General features: G+C 41.5%; 1 protein-coding gene across 8 annotated transcripts in view; it reads right to left on the bottom strand.

Moving 5' to 3' along the window:
• Positions 1 to 232: 232 nt before the first annotated feature.
• MTUS1 (microtubule associated scaffold protein 1) overlaps positions 233 to 13,582 on the bottom strand; it is a 111,852-nt gene continuing 98,502 nt past the window's right edge. For all 8 annotated transcript variants that reach the window (XM_068681473.1, XM_068681472.1, XM_068681478.1 and 5 more), the window contains 7 exons: positions 7,766 to 7,980; positions 7,146 to 7,251; positions 6,111 to 6,184; positions 5,910 to 6,005; positions 2,892 to 3,008; positions 1,789 to 1,886; positions 233 to 916 (listed from right to left, as the gene is read on the bottom strand). In XM_068681473.1, coding sequence (XP_068537574.1) covers positions 700 to 916; positions 1,789 to 1,886; positions 2,892 to 3,008; positions 5,910 to 6,005; positions 6,111 to 6,184; positions 7,146 to 7,251; positions 7,766 to 7,980 — 923 coding nt within the window. In that variant the 3' untranslated portion in view covers positions 233 to 699. The remainder of the gene's footprint in view (positions 917 to 1,788; positions 1,887 to 2,891; positions 3,009 to 5,909; positions 6,006 to 6,110; positions 6,185 to 7,145; positions 7,252 to 7,765; positions 7,981 to 13,582) is intronic.

Genomic DNA, 13,582 nt, shown 5'->3' with positions numbered 1-13,582 from the left:
GATTCAATTTGTTCTTCAAGTTCATTCAGAACAGCATACACAGGTGGGCCAACACGCTAATGAGAGAATTGATAAAGCTTTTCACACCATTCTTGTACTGAACTGAAGCCAGAAAGACAGAGGAAACTGACCTACAGTACTAGTGGCAGTTTCTCCTCGTTTCTGCATGAAGGTACTCTTTGCTAAAAGCATGCATACTGACACCATTATTAAGGAAGTACATGTCAATGTATATAGTCTTCAGCTTTTATCCTTTATTACATACACAGCAAAGAAGGCAGCATTAGACACACGCACAGTGTGTTACATCCATTCCATCCACAGCACGCACGCACGCACACACACAGCCTTTAAAAAAGTGTCTGTGATAAGGAACATATTATAAAGGTTGTGATCTTTATCTCTAAGCCCCTGAGCTTCTTCTTATAGTTAGGTGAAAAGGCAACAAACAAGTCTTTCCTTGCTCCGTAAGTGCTTTGTGCAATGATGTCCAGAGAGGTCATAATCAAGTCTTTTGGGGAGAAGCAACGTGAGCATCTTACTCCCATATTCTCAGTCTCTTACCGTCATTTTTGCACCAAAGTTTCCAGTTATGTTTAGTCGTCATCCTCAGCTAATATAGCTTTTGCTCCTGTGATTAAAGTTAGGATCAGTTCTGCAGATCACAAAGGAAATGCAATCCCCTTTCTGTCAGAGATGTCATCTCGGTGATACTGTAGGACTAGAGAAGTTACCAGAATTCCGTGGGGACTGAAGAGGCACGGATGGAGAACTGGGAGACAGTTTCCTTGGGCTGCATAGGTCACCGTTGTGCAACTTCCATAGAAGTTCTTCGTTTTCCATTGACAGGCGCTTGTTTACTTTCGATTCTTTTTCTAGTGACTCCTGTAAAACAGCTTGCTCAGTAGAAAGTTGCCTGCAAAAGACAAATTTACATCAGAGAACATAACCAAAGTTAGAGGTTACAGTATTGAACTTAATTGTTAAAGGACAGTTTGAGCTTGCATAAAATCTTGCTTTGATTACAAGTAAATTACTTCCTTAAAGTGAGAACTAAAGAAGGATTTAGCATGTTTACAGCCTTGCTGGATTTAGCCTTGCAGCTTGCAAAAAGCAGGAGAAAGTTCCAATAAGAAGCACTCCTAAAGGCCAGTGAAGATGGCCAGAAAAAGCACCTGAGAAGTGAGACTTGTCCTACTTACAGTGACCAATACTTATAAACAGCCCTACTGGAGCCTTTTGGTCCTGTTTCAGGCTCAGCTCTACAAAGAAGCTGCATTTCTGTAGTTTCCTTCAACCTAAAAGGGTTTTCCCATCCATTAAAGTAGCAGTTGAAGTTAGGAGAACCTCAGACACATTTTATCCAAGTTAAATGTTGCTGTCATTGCTAACTACAATCTGCTGGGCTTTCCCCCAATCTAAGTTGGGCATAAATCACTCAGCTGAAATAGTTACAAGTAAAGGCAGGTTTAGCTTACAAGCCAGTAGTTCTTGAAGAACCTGTAACAATATATTGTAAGATGACATTTCTGAGTGGCTTTTTCTCCCTGAAACATTGCTTTGGAGAACTGAAGGGTGAGCCTTTACTTCCTTACCGTCTGTTTCTGCTTGGTTTTCTACATAAGAAAGCTCATCTGTAAAGATAGAAGTGGGGAAGGGAGGAGCGTGTTCTTCTACAGACAACTACAAAGAAATGGTTACTAATATTTGTATGGATTTCTCTTTCTTTCATAGGAAGCCCTTCCCCAGGTTAATAAGACCATCTAAAACTCCCAAGATCTTTTTCACCTTGAAAGCTCCATGTGTTTGTCCATCCGAGCTTTTAATTCTTCATTTTCTTGCTGAACCTTCTTTAATTTATCCATTAGGATGGTGTTGTTTTCCACCTTAGAACAAAAGGTCACAGTTTAAACCAAAAGCCATACGCATATATTCAAGTTACTGACTTAACTGTCACACAGCAGACATTCCTAGTCCCCAGGTTGCAGGCTTTGGTGCAAGAAGCACAAAACCAGACAGTGACCGCAGAGCAATGCGACACTGACCGGCTACCGCGGCTGGATGTTCTGTAGGAGCCAGGTAGGCCTACTTGCCTTACTCTTGCGTAACGCTGGCATTTTGCCACTTGTGCTGATTAGATGCCAATAAAGAGGAACTGGCTAAGGTATATGCTGCTCCATGAGCAGATTCTAGTAACTTCCATGAGTTACAGGCAGCAGTTTTATAAGCTACTGCAGACTGAAGGCTGTCTAGAAATAACATGCTAGAGTGACGAATCAAAGAGCTCCCCTACATAAACAACTCTCCCTGTTATTTCTGATTTCACTTCATTGTTACCAAGATGTTACCAAAAGTTAAGGAAAACAACCATTTAATAACTGGTTTATGTTCCAAGGGCTTCTCTGCTGTGGCAAACTTCTGTCAGAAGAGATGAAGGTTTACAAGTAATTTTCTGGTAATTGGAGACCAGTGGTACTGGGCAGCACATGATGCTGTGCACCACTGAAAAACTGGCATGAATGTATTCCCTTGTACCCAAACCTCTTTCTATACTTCCTCATTAACATCTTGCCTAAGTAAATATTACAACAGTTTTCAAAGGCTCCGCCCAGGATAAGGACCCTGTCCTGCCACAAATTAGAGTTTATAGAACCCAGCAGTTGCCTTAAGAGGTGGAAAGGCTACTTGGAGCATCTGGTAATTCCTGCCCCCTCTTTACAGCCCGATACAAATGGGATTGTACCTGCAGTGTCTCACATTATTATCGCATGTTTCCTTTTAAACAAACACAGGAATTGATCTTTGTGTGCAAGCCTGACCAGCCTGAAATCATTACCAGAAAGTAACGCAGGGGCACGGTCCAAAACTGGCAGACCCCAAGGGAAACTCACCAGTTTTTCCATCTTCATTAGCTTTATATCCTGCTGATGGAGTTTCTCATTCTTGATCTCCAGCACTGCTTTCAAACTTTCCAGCTCCTGTTCCAGATACATAATCTGCGGGTTTTTCTGAAAGATTTCCACAAAGTTTCCTTATTACCCTAAATTTCCTGAACAATCTATTTCTCTATTTAGACAGAGCAAGAAAATAAAAATTGTAATGACAGCTGTAATTTGTTTTTCTAAGTGAAATCAAGTCAGACAGGTTTGAACGAAAAAAAGATCCAGCACTGCTTTTTAATCTGATTTGGTTTGTCCTTCATTTTACATTGGCAGTTACAGTTTTTCTTAGCAGGTGTTCAGAAAATACATTTTGTACAGATATGAAAAATCCTTGTGAGTCAAGGGAAACCACTAAAGCTGTCACAGCCAAACTTGTTTTGCAGGAGTGCCGAAAGGCTCCCTCTAAGGCTAGGAGTTCCAAAATTTATTTCGTATTACTCATAACCCATCCCAAGAAGTAATTAGCATAAACATTCAAAGAGTTTTCAGGTGCTGAAGTAGTTCAAAAAGCGCACACAGTTTACACAGCTATGAACTTGGCTGTAGCTGACTTTCACTGTTCTGTATCTGAAGGTAGCTAGCTTGTAAGAAGAAATTAAACATTTTTTCTTTTATGTTATTACAGTATATTACACTGCTTTACATCTATGACTTATCTACAATATCGCAAGCCAGCACTTGGATTTTCAGGGGGGAGGGGGGAATGGGGCAGAGCAGGGTCTGTTTTCTTCATGGATGTCTTTTCCAAAGTAAGGAGCCATTCCAACGCTGCAGAGTAAAACATTCTTAACGTTTCAAAGGCAAAGTCACAAGCAAAAATACAGAAACAGAACAAGTCTCAGTCCCTTTCCAGGTACTATGAGTGGAAAACAAACAGAGGTTAATCAGTGATCAAGTGTATTGTATAACTAAGTTTATCTTTAAAGCAAACAGAAGTTCTTTTAGCACATTTTGGTAAAATACTGATGTACCACGTTGAGTAACAGCTTCATTGCCACATCAGAAAACCTAAGACTCGTGGGGAGATGCTTGTAGTTCTGTGGGACGCAGGGGCTGTAAGGTACAGAGCCAACACATTTTGCAGGTAACACAAAGGCCCAATTGTCTATCTTCCATTCTGCTGCCTGTTCTTAAGGACTGTAGCATCTGTGATTCTTGTTCAATTTCTACTTTTGAACATAAGTCAGCGTGAGTGTATGCAGTACTGTCTCAGAGAAAGAGGCAGACAATTTCAACGTAATTCCTCTCTTTTATGGCTTTGAATGGAACCTACAAGCTATGGAGAAAAACAAACCTGAACATTTTTCCTTTCTGCCCAAAAGAGCCTTGAAACATCTTTAAAGTTACATCTCAGCCACCGTATTAGCTACTCATAGTACAACACAAAGCCAGATAACAAGACTAAAGGCCCCAAGAAGATTTTAGCAAAAAAAGATAGGAATATCAAGTTGATGCTATTTAAATAATAGTGGAAATACCTCTATCTTCAAAGGCTTAGTGGGATTTCTGGCAGTGCAGCATGTGTGCTTCCTGCATAGCAATACACTGTGTCAAACCTTTATCTCTGTACAGAAGCTTCTGAAGCACCGTACACTGCCAGGATGCAACACGTATTTGCAGCTGCGTAAAGGCACTTGACTATTGCTCCAAACTGAAATTACATCTGAGCATAGCTGTGGGATACAGTTCAAACTGCTAAGTGCAGTGTGCAACATAACATGTTCTGTTTGCTATCACCTCTCCCACTCACAGCAACACTGATTGCAGATCCTTCTGGCTGCAGCTCTACCCTGCCACTAGGATAAGTAGCAAGAGAGAAAAAAAACTATATTAAATTTCAGTGAAAATTAGAGCAGCTTCTCCTAGGTAAGACTGCACTTTTCACACACAAAGCAGATGTCTTGTTCTGGCTTTTTCCTTTCCCAAAGCTCTGTGAATGCCCAACAGATGGTTTTCCATCTGAAGGGCTCCCTGTAGCTGGACAGAGGTCACGTTACTGGGGTTCTGCTCTGCTCTCTTCTGACCGATCAGCTCTTCCTCCATCCCACTTTCTTACCTTCTGGTCCCACCTCACTATACTCTTTCCAAGTACGTATCTGTCCCTCTATTTCAATTTCTGACTTGAATATTTGACCAAGTCTTAAAACAGGGAGTGTGCTGGAAGACAATTCTCCAATTAAGTAGCTGAAGCATACAAATCAGCTATGGCCAACCCCCCTGTAATTAACGCTATCCCGTCATGTAAAACACAGACCAATTACACTTGCACGTGCCCTGCTTTCCAGGAAACCAACGCAGACTGCCCATGTAAAGTAGCAAAACTGACAAGATCTGGGAAGTGCCAGTAACAACGCATCCTAAATACTTTTTTAAGCATAGAATTTCTCTTCGTGCAGTACTGCAGCAGTATTATAGGTCACACTAGAAAGATAAGCATGTTTATATCTAGCCATTCCCAGTGCTTGAAAGGCTCCTCTCAGAGCACATTTCTAATCCCAGGAGCATCACAGATGACAGCAGCCTTCAGAGGGAAAGCAAGATGGAACAAAAGTTTATCTAAAAGGTACATCAGCAACAAGTATGAATCAAATTCATTCAAGACTCAAGTACACGAAGAGAGGTTTGTTGTAGTGGCACAAGACAGCCCACACCCTGATCATAGTACTGGCAGAACATTTAGCGACTGACTAGCAGCAAGCTGTGATACACCTTTGGCATACAGTGAGGTCTTTAACTTAGGCAATAACTTACACATTCTACAAATTTATATATTTATAATGGTAAGGTTAATAAACAATACTGTAGCTCTTGACAAAAACTTCTGGTAGGCGATCCATTTAGATAAAATATCAGTAAGTATCAGAGCTCTATCAGATTTGATTGCAAACCTTTCATATTATGCAATAAAATAAACCCAGGCTTACGAGATCTGCCCCGTCTGCTTTACTTTTGAAGATCTGGACTTACAAGATTGGCTTTTTCTTTGGCTATTTGTTTTTGCTCTTCTAATTTCAGCTTCTCACTCAGAGATTCGTTTTCACATTTTAATTCATCAATTTTTTTCTGAAATGAAAAAATGGGCATAGTTAGGCCAAAAATTCACTGCTCATCCCCAAAATGCTTTCTGTAAGTTTTAGACTGTTGCAACGATGCAAACCTTTAACATACCTCAAGCAATTCCTGCTTTTCTTTAAAGGACTCTTCAAGTGACTTCCTTTCAGATTCATGGGCATTCTTGAGCTCTGCAACAAATTATTTTTTGCAGATTTTTAATACCACATCCAAAATGAAAACTCTTTTTGGAAAGAAAAAGCACAAAAAGCCAAAACAGGTAATGCACATGTGCATAGTCAGTGACAACACAGAAAGCTCATTTATCACAAACTGCTCCAAAGCCTATACAAAGCATCAGATTTATTTACTGCTGCTTCAGCTTTGTTGGTTGTCCCCTGCCTGGCATACACATGTCATTAGCTGACGAGTCAAGTTTGAAAGCGTTCATCTACACGCAACAGAAGGATGAATTGAACACAAGATCCACATCTGACAAAAGCTGAGTTTCTGAAGGGAAATGCAACAACAACAACAAAAAATTCTCCTCCAGGAACTTATAGAAAATGATTATCTTTCCTACTCTGGAAATATCAACCAGAAGAGCTAGTTCTTCAATTGCAGGGGAAGTGTCACCAATTTTAAGGAGGTGAAAGGATCGCTGGAAATGTGGCTGCCAAGTGGAGTTGGAGGGAGGATGGAAATCACCACCTCTTAAATCAATTAGATGCAATACTATTTTTGAGAAATGTTCCCATGTCAATCTGGACACTACACCACCCTATTTATCCTTCATTTCAATTTTGAGGTGCTCCATACAGAAACGGGGAGGGTGGGCGGGAGAGCAATTACTCATTACCTTGACATTTTGAGGGCAGATTACACCTTAGACACATCTTTTACTGAAAGAAAAAGTCATCTCTGCTCAGGAGCAGTTTTGGAAGTTTCCTTCAACTATAATGGGATTGTGGTTATGTCAGTGTGTAAAATGGGACTTGTTCAGTAGGAAAAGGAGGAATTCAGCCAGCATTTGTAAAGACAGTTGACCAGCAAGAACAACGAAACGTCCTTATTCAGGTTTGATGTGTTTTAGGGATTTTTGTCTGTGACTAGCAGCACTATAACGTAGGTACTTGAACACAAAATACTTGCCTGAAAAAGAGGATTCGTATTCCTTTTTCAGTTCCTCTACTTTTTCTGAGTGGCTGTTTTCAAGTTCCAGCTTAAAGTTTTCATGTGTGATATTTAAATTGTCCACCTGCAATATGACAAGATGAATGTTTCCCCTTAGTGTGTGAACTTAACCCTTGTTTAAAGTATTGTTCCAGTGGCTTTAGGCCATGCATAAGTCTACTTAACATATAGTCACAGGAGAAGCTAAGCCACATAAAACTTTTAATAGATGAGAACAAAACCTTACAGTTCACTGATACCAACAGAAGGATGTGTGCACATCAGACACATGGAGTTGCTGCAAAGCAAATTCATAAGCCAGGTGGGGTTTTATAAATCTTAAAGCTCAAGCTGCCTCAAACAGCCAGAAGAGCTCCAGAAGTAATTGAAGCGTGCAGCACACTACCAATTTCTAACATGTTTAAACACAAGCTTACGATCTGGACAGCTTAATGCAGTAACATTTTTTTAATTGCAGTGAAGTGGAGTTTCACACTAAACAAAACACCTTCAAAAATAGCTAAAATTGGGATTACCTGAAGACTCATTTATAGCATAAAACAATTACTAGAGAATATTCCTACTTAAATATCACAGACCTGCTCCTGGAGTTGCGCTTTGTACTTCTCAGCTTCTTCGATGCAGATACTTTGGAGCTTCTCGCATTCTGCAGTATAAAACTGTTTAAGCCTCTCCTCCAGTTCAGCTAAATCACTGTGATGTTGCTCATTTAATTTCTGCAGAAATCCTTCATAAGCAACCTGCAGTTCATTCCTGTCTCTCTCCAATTTCTCACAAGCTGCAGAAGTGGTTACTGAGGATGTCAAAAAAAAAAAAAGTTACCTGATCAAGTTCAACGCTAATTTCACAGTCTCTCGTTACAGGCATTAAAGATAGGGAACACTGCACAGCAATAGGGTTATACAAATATAATTTATCCATGAGACAAGTGCCACCTCCAAGGACACGCGAAAAAACCTTCATAAAATACCAAATACACCACTCTGTATGTTGAGAATTAATTGAATCTAGTTAAATCAGGAGCCCACGCAGAAAGCACAGCTGTGACAGCTTGTCATGATGTAGGAGAATGAATGTCTCACTAGAGATACTGGAGTGCTCTAATGAAAAAAAATTAATTGGATTTGCTACTTCACCTAATTTGATCCCATTTCGGAAGCGTATTTTTCAGAGTGCTTCACTTTTTGATATATAAACCACTTAGCTGAGATTAAAAGTGTTAGTATCCTGAAGGCCACCCATTCAGCACGCTGATCACGCTCAGCACTGCAGCCTGCCACGGACTGCCCTACACAGTGTGGCACAGCACCACCAGTCTGAGACACGCTACCAACATGCACAGACCTGAGGTATTTAAATACAAGATACGGAGTAGCTTCAGAAATCCAACACCAAAATGCTGGGCCGCTCTCCTCACACCTGTATTAATACAGGTAAGTTGAGAGGACTGCCTCAGTTTGTCTCTCTGTGGTTACACAGCTGATTAAAAGGCAAAATAGCAACTAGTAACTTGTACTTCTGAGTGTGAAATTCAGCATTCACACCTCCACCCAGAAGAATAGAAAGAACCATTTTCCCATTTTCTCCTTCTAATACAAGAGGAGCAAGCACCTTATGTAGCCAAAAAGGCTGGAAGCAAAGTGGAGCAGAACCCCTAACAGAAGGGCATGGTCACTGACCTTCAGCAGCACGGCTGCTGTGCAGACTTCACTGCTTTGGTTTTCAATACATAGATCAGTCAGATGAGTGTCTACTTAAAAGAAAAAATCAACTTGAATGTCAACGTGATGTTGAGTGAAATACAGGGCAAGCCATGCGTACACACACGTTATAGCAGCTTGGCACACTGCCCAAACGGTACAAATAGAACCTCCCTATAAAAGCATTGGAAGATCCATATTTTTTGTACAAGCATTGCAGGAAATTCTTATCATAGCTTTGTTTGAGCCTTAAGATACGTGAATTGCAGTATCTTCAAAGACTGACTCCCGGATTAGTCCTGGCCTCAGCTGTCATGGAAGCAAGCAGTCTTCCCAAGTAGAGTGCCTGAAGTTAGACACGTGTCAGGTCCCCCCCTCTCATCAAGAGCGAGAAAACAAGCGACTGATACTGGCACTCTCGTCTAAGTAGAAGGTAATGAAGTCTTGGCCCTACTGCAATCACCCTGAACATCACTTGAACAAGGAAGTTTAACAGCAGGCTGTGCTGCATGGAAACCAACTTGTGCATAGATCTGTGTGAATTAGTGGTGTTTTTTTGTTGGTGGTGATTTGGGGCTTATTTTTCAATAAAGAGCAGGCTTAGCTTTGTGCTAGTTCTGTTTGAAAGGCCTGCTGATCAGGACAGTTTCAAGCCAGGTCGTTCATCCTGTGACTGGCTGTGATCCAACTAAAGGCCAAACAGAAATACACCGCAGCACTCTCTGCAACTGAAGCCGATTTCACAGCTTTCCAGACCACCACCAAGTAAGATTTTTATTTCCCCATCTTAATTCCTTCCATGAACTACTGTTATGATTCCTCTGGGGAAAAAAAAAAAAAAATATATATATATATATATATATATATAAAAATATAGCATTTGCACTTATATCAATCACATCGGTATAGCTATTGAATGTGTACGCTCTGCATTTGGGGGAAAAGGAAACACGATAGGCAGGGGACATGGCTATATAATGCAAAGAAACGGGCAGAGAGCCAAATGGAGGCATTAGACAACCAGCCCCGTGCAGAACTGATCTGACCATTTACCGCAGAGCAACAGGAGTATAGCTGAGAGGCAGCAAGCAGCTCACGTGCCTCATTTGAAATAATTGTAGCAAAATGCTTCAAGAGAACCACTTCCTCTAAAACCAAGGGGGGAAGCAGCAGTCATCCAATTCGTATTTGTAAGGGCAGAGCCATCCATTTGCCTTTACATTTGAGCTAAAAGAATTTGCTGCCTGGCCCTGTCTTGTCTTTAAATGTCAGTGTACAGAACTTCAGATGATGCAAAACACCTCAGAAAAAAGTCCAAGAGCATACCACGCCTTTGTCAAAGAGAGTAGCCACAGCAGTTCTCGCTCAGCCAGTTTGCAGTTCAGATTTACGAGAAGACGAGTGTTACGAGGGCAAACAAAAACTAACTTTTAAAACCTGCACTGGCAGCTGAACGTCGCATTACCTTGAAGGCGATGTCTGGCCTCCACAAAGCTGGAGGCTGCTCCGCGTCCTCACAGAGTGCTCCTCTGACCCGAATCCTTGCCATCCAAGCAAGGAGCAGGACCACCACACGAGAAGAGAGCTCCCAGTATCATGGTGGGGCAAGAAATTGTGCGTGCCATGTTTCAGCAAAAGCTCTGACTGAAGAATTTATTTCAAACTATGCGAAGTTCTGTACACCAAAGTGTTTTGTCCCCACACTCAGAATTCAGGTATTGGCAGCAAGTATTTTTCACAGCCTATCCATCCCCACGCTGAATAATATAATTAATGACATTGCCTTGTTTTAAGAAAGGGATGAGCCACAAAACTGCAGCTAATCCCTTGGTCTGGCTGCTCATCCACAACAGGGAAACGCTGCAAAACTCCTGACTGACCAAGGCTAATGACTACTCAAGAGTTTTCTCATCAAACCGATGCTTGATTAGGAAGCAAAATCTGCAACTGGAACGTGTGCTCTTCCAGCAGTGCATAAAATCTCTATTTCAGCTTCTTTCCCACTTCAGAGACAGCTGAAGTGCATGCTTTGGAGTTTTTATACATGACTATTGTGCTTCCTCTGCCTCCTTGAAGCACTTCCCTCAACAACTCCACATCTTTATTATGCCACTCATTAAGAAGACCACAGACTGAGCTGAAGAAACAACAGGAGACAAATGGTCACATGGCATTTGGAAGAAAAATCAGATGAAATAGTGCACTACCCATCCACCCATTACATTTCCTCAATCACATCTCTAACACTAAATAGTTTTAAGCTGTCAGGCTGCTTATAGAATATATAGAATGGTGGACGTGGCAGCCAGAAGCAAGATCTGCTTCATTACTGAAATAGAAAATCTGTTCATATTATTCCCCACTTGGTTATCCCAGCCAGCCTGGGACAGTCTCCCTCTGTATTATTACAACACAGAGCAAGATTAATCCATGTTTTAATGCTCAACACCTGTTTATTACCCATAAAGAGCCTGGTTCTTCTGGGTGGAACCACTACCTCCAGCAATCGCAGGAAGCTCCTGACATTTGGTAACAGCCAAATGTCTTCATTCAGAAGACATTCTTCATTCATTTTCGACAGGTAAAATTAACATCCATACATAGCTGTTAACAGTGGCCGCTTCCACCTCACAAATTTAACTGCAGAGCTTTCTGTGTGCCAGCAACATCAGCCACCACCTAGAAACAGAGGCGTGGAGAACCAGGCACCGGCAGCTCCCTCCAAGAGCACAAACTGCGGCAGCTCCCAACAGCACCAACCGTAGCCCCAGGTGAAGGAGAGGGCTCCAGAAGTTGCCCTGTTTTGTAGAAACCCCAAGAAGAGTACTGCACATTCCCAGGAAAAGCAGCCAAGGGATAACAAGGGATAAGCCCTTACAAATGTGTAATATCTCCTCCTTTCTAAATTTAGTTTGGTTTTACTCTAATTATATAACAATTCATTGTAACTAAACCAATCCAGTCCTTACGGCTCAAATGCTTACATAAAAACATTGCTGCTCAGCTTACTCTCCCCCTAAAAGCCACCACAGCCATAGCTCAGAGAAGAGAAAACATAATGTTGTTTTTTCGGAATCCTAAATTGAATTACTTTGAAGCAAAAGTTATCTTCATAAAGTTGTCTAAGTCACTCACTGGCCTAGTTATGATTTATGAAATGAAAACCCATTAGACTGTCTGACATTTCAAAACAGAGGTCACTAGCTCAGTAAACGGGCAGCATTTTAATAGGTATGGGGGATGTGAAGAGCCGGTAAGTGCCAGAAAGCATCAAGTATTTAGCACGGTGTTTGTTATGCCACAGCGCATAACGTTTTATTGCTCTAACTTCATCTTTCATGCAGGAATATTTATGAATACCTTCCACTGACCAGTGACTCTACTGCAGGAACACAAGCTCATTTCCTTCCCTACAGATTTTTTGTTGTTATTACCCAATAATTAGGTCACATTTCTGGCAGACTCTCAATATTGGAAATCCTTCTACCCAAGCACGCTTTCTGTTCATGACCACGTTTCTCTTGGCGTTACTTCTGTAACAAGACTCACAACACGTGGTGCTAAGCCAAGTGCCACAGTCTTGTTCTTGGGCAAGATGAAACGAGGCAGGTAAACCAAAAGCATGCTTTGAGCTATGTTTAAGTGGGTTTGGTTGAATACATATATGAAACACTCAGGTGTCTGCCAGGAAAAAGTTCCTGTCCTACAATACTGCAGATGCTAAGAGTATCAGCAGGCAGGGAAAAGCATGGGAAGCCAGGTTCCCTCCCCCAGGTAGCTGATGGAAATGTCTAGCTGCTGTTAACTATTCTCAAGAATTACCATAACCTGAAAAACAAATCATACCCACTCCATCTGTCAGTAAAAAACAACAGCCTTTTTATCCCAACCTCCAAAGCGCACTTTAAAGGTCATTTAATAATAATAATAAATAATTAAAAAAATACAAAATAAAAAAAAAAAAAAAACAGCAGAAAGGGATTTCTGAAGAAAATACTGTTTACCAGTGGCAGTATGGAGGGGTTAGATGTCTGGCTGTCGGGGATGCGGGCAGGTCTCTCCTGCCCACTGAGAAAGGCTCCTGCATTGCAGTTTTCGAAGGGCCAACACGTCGGCTGAGTCAGCTCTGCAGCAGCTGGTGCATAGCAGCACCGGCCTGGATTGTGTCCAGCAGGGCTCCAAAGTGACTCCAAAACAATTGGAAGCACAATTAATGTTGGGGAGTAGTTTCGTACCTCTGAGGAAATGCAACTCATGATTTCTACTTATGTAATTAAACAGGTAACTAGAAATAATTTACATGTTGGCCTGTATCTTAATAAGGAGAGAAACAGGTGGCAAACAGCACTTGTATCTGCTCTGGGATCCCAGAACCAAGGTATTTACATTCAAACCACCAATTCAGTCTTTGTGGCTGGCGGTTTTAAGGAAAGCCATGTCTGAGAATGAAAAGTGACCTCCTTGGAAAAGCCTGTCCCCAAATACATCATCACTGCTAATCCTCACACGCGTTTCCAGCTACTGAAAGAAGACAGCGTCTGGTACGTGTCCTCTGCACGTGGCTTGGTGACACGGTGGCTGTCAGAGTGAGAGCCTGGGACTGCGCTGCATATGTAAACCAGCCCCCCACCCCAAAATGTTTGCACGCAGTCATTAAACAGGAACGTATTTGGGTAGAAAGGGGATTGCAGCATA

Source organism: Anas acuta, chromosome 4 (genome assembly GCF_963932015.1).
Source record: "Anas acuta chromosome 4, bAnaAcu1.1, whole genome shotgun sequence".
Lineage (NCBI taxonomy): Eukaryota > Metazoa > Chordata > Aves > Anseriformes > Anatidae > Anas > Anas acuta.
This window is presented reverse-complemented; position numbering and strand designations above follow the sequence as displayed.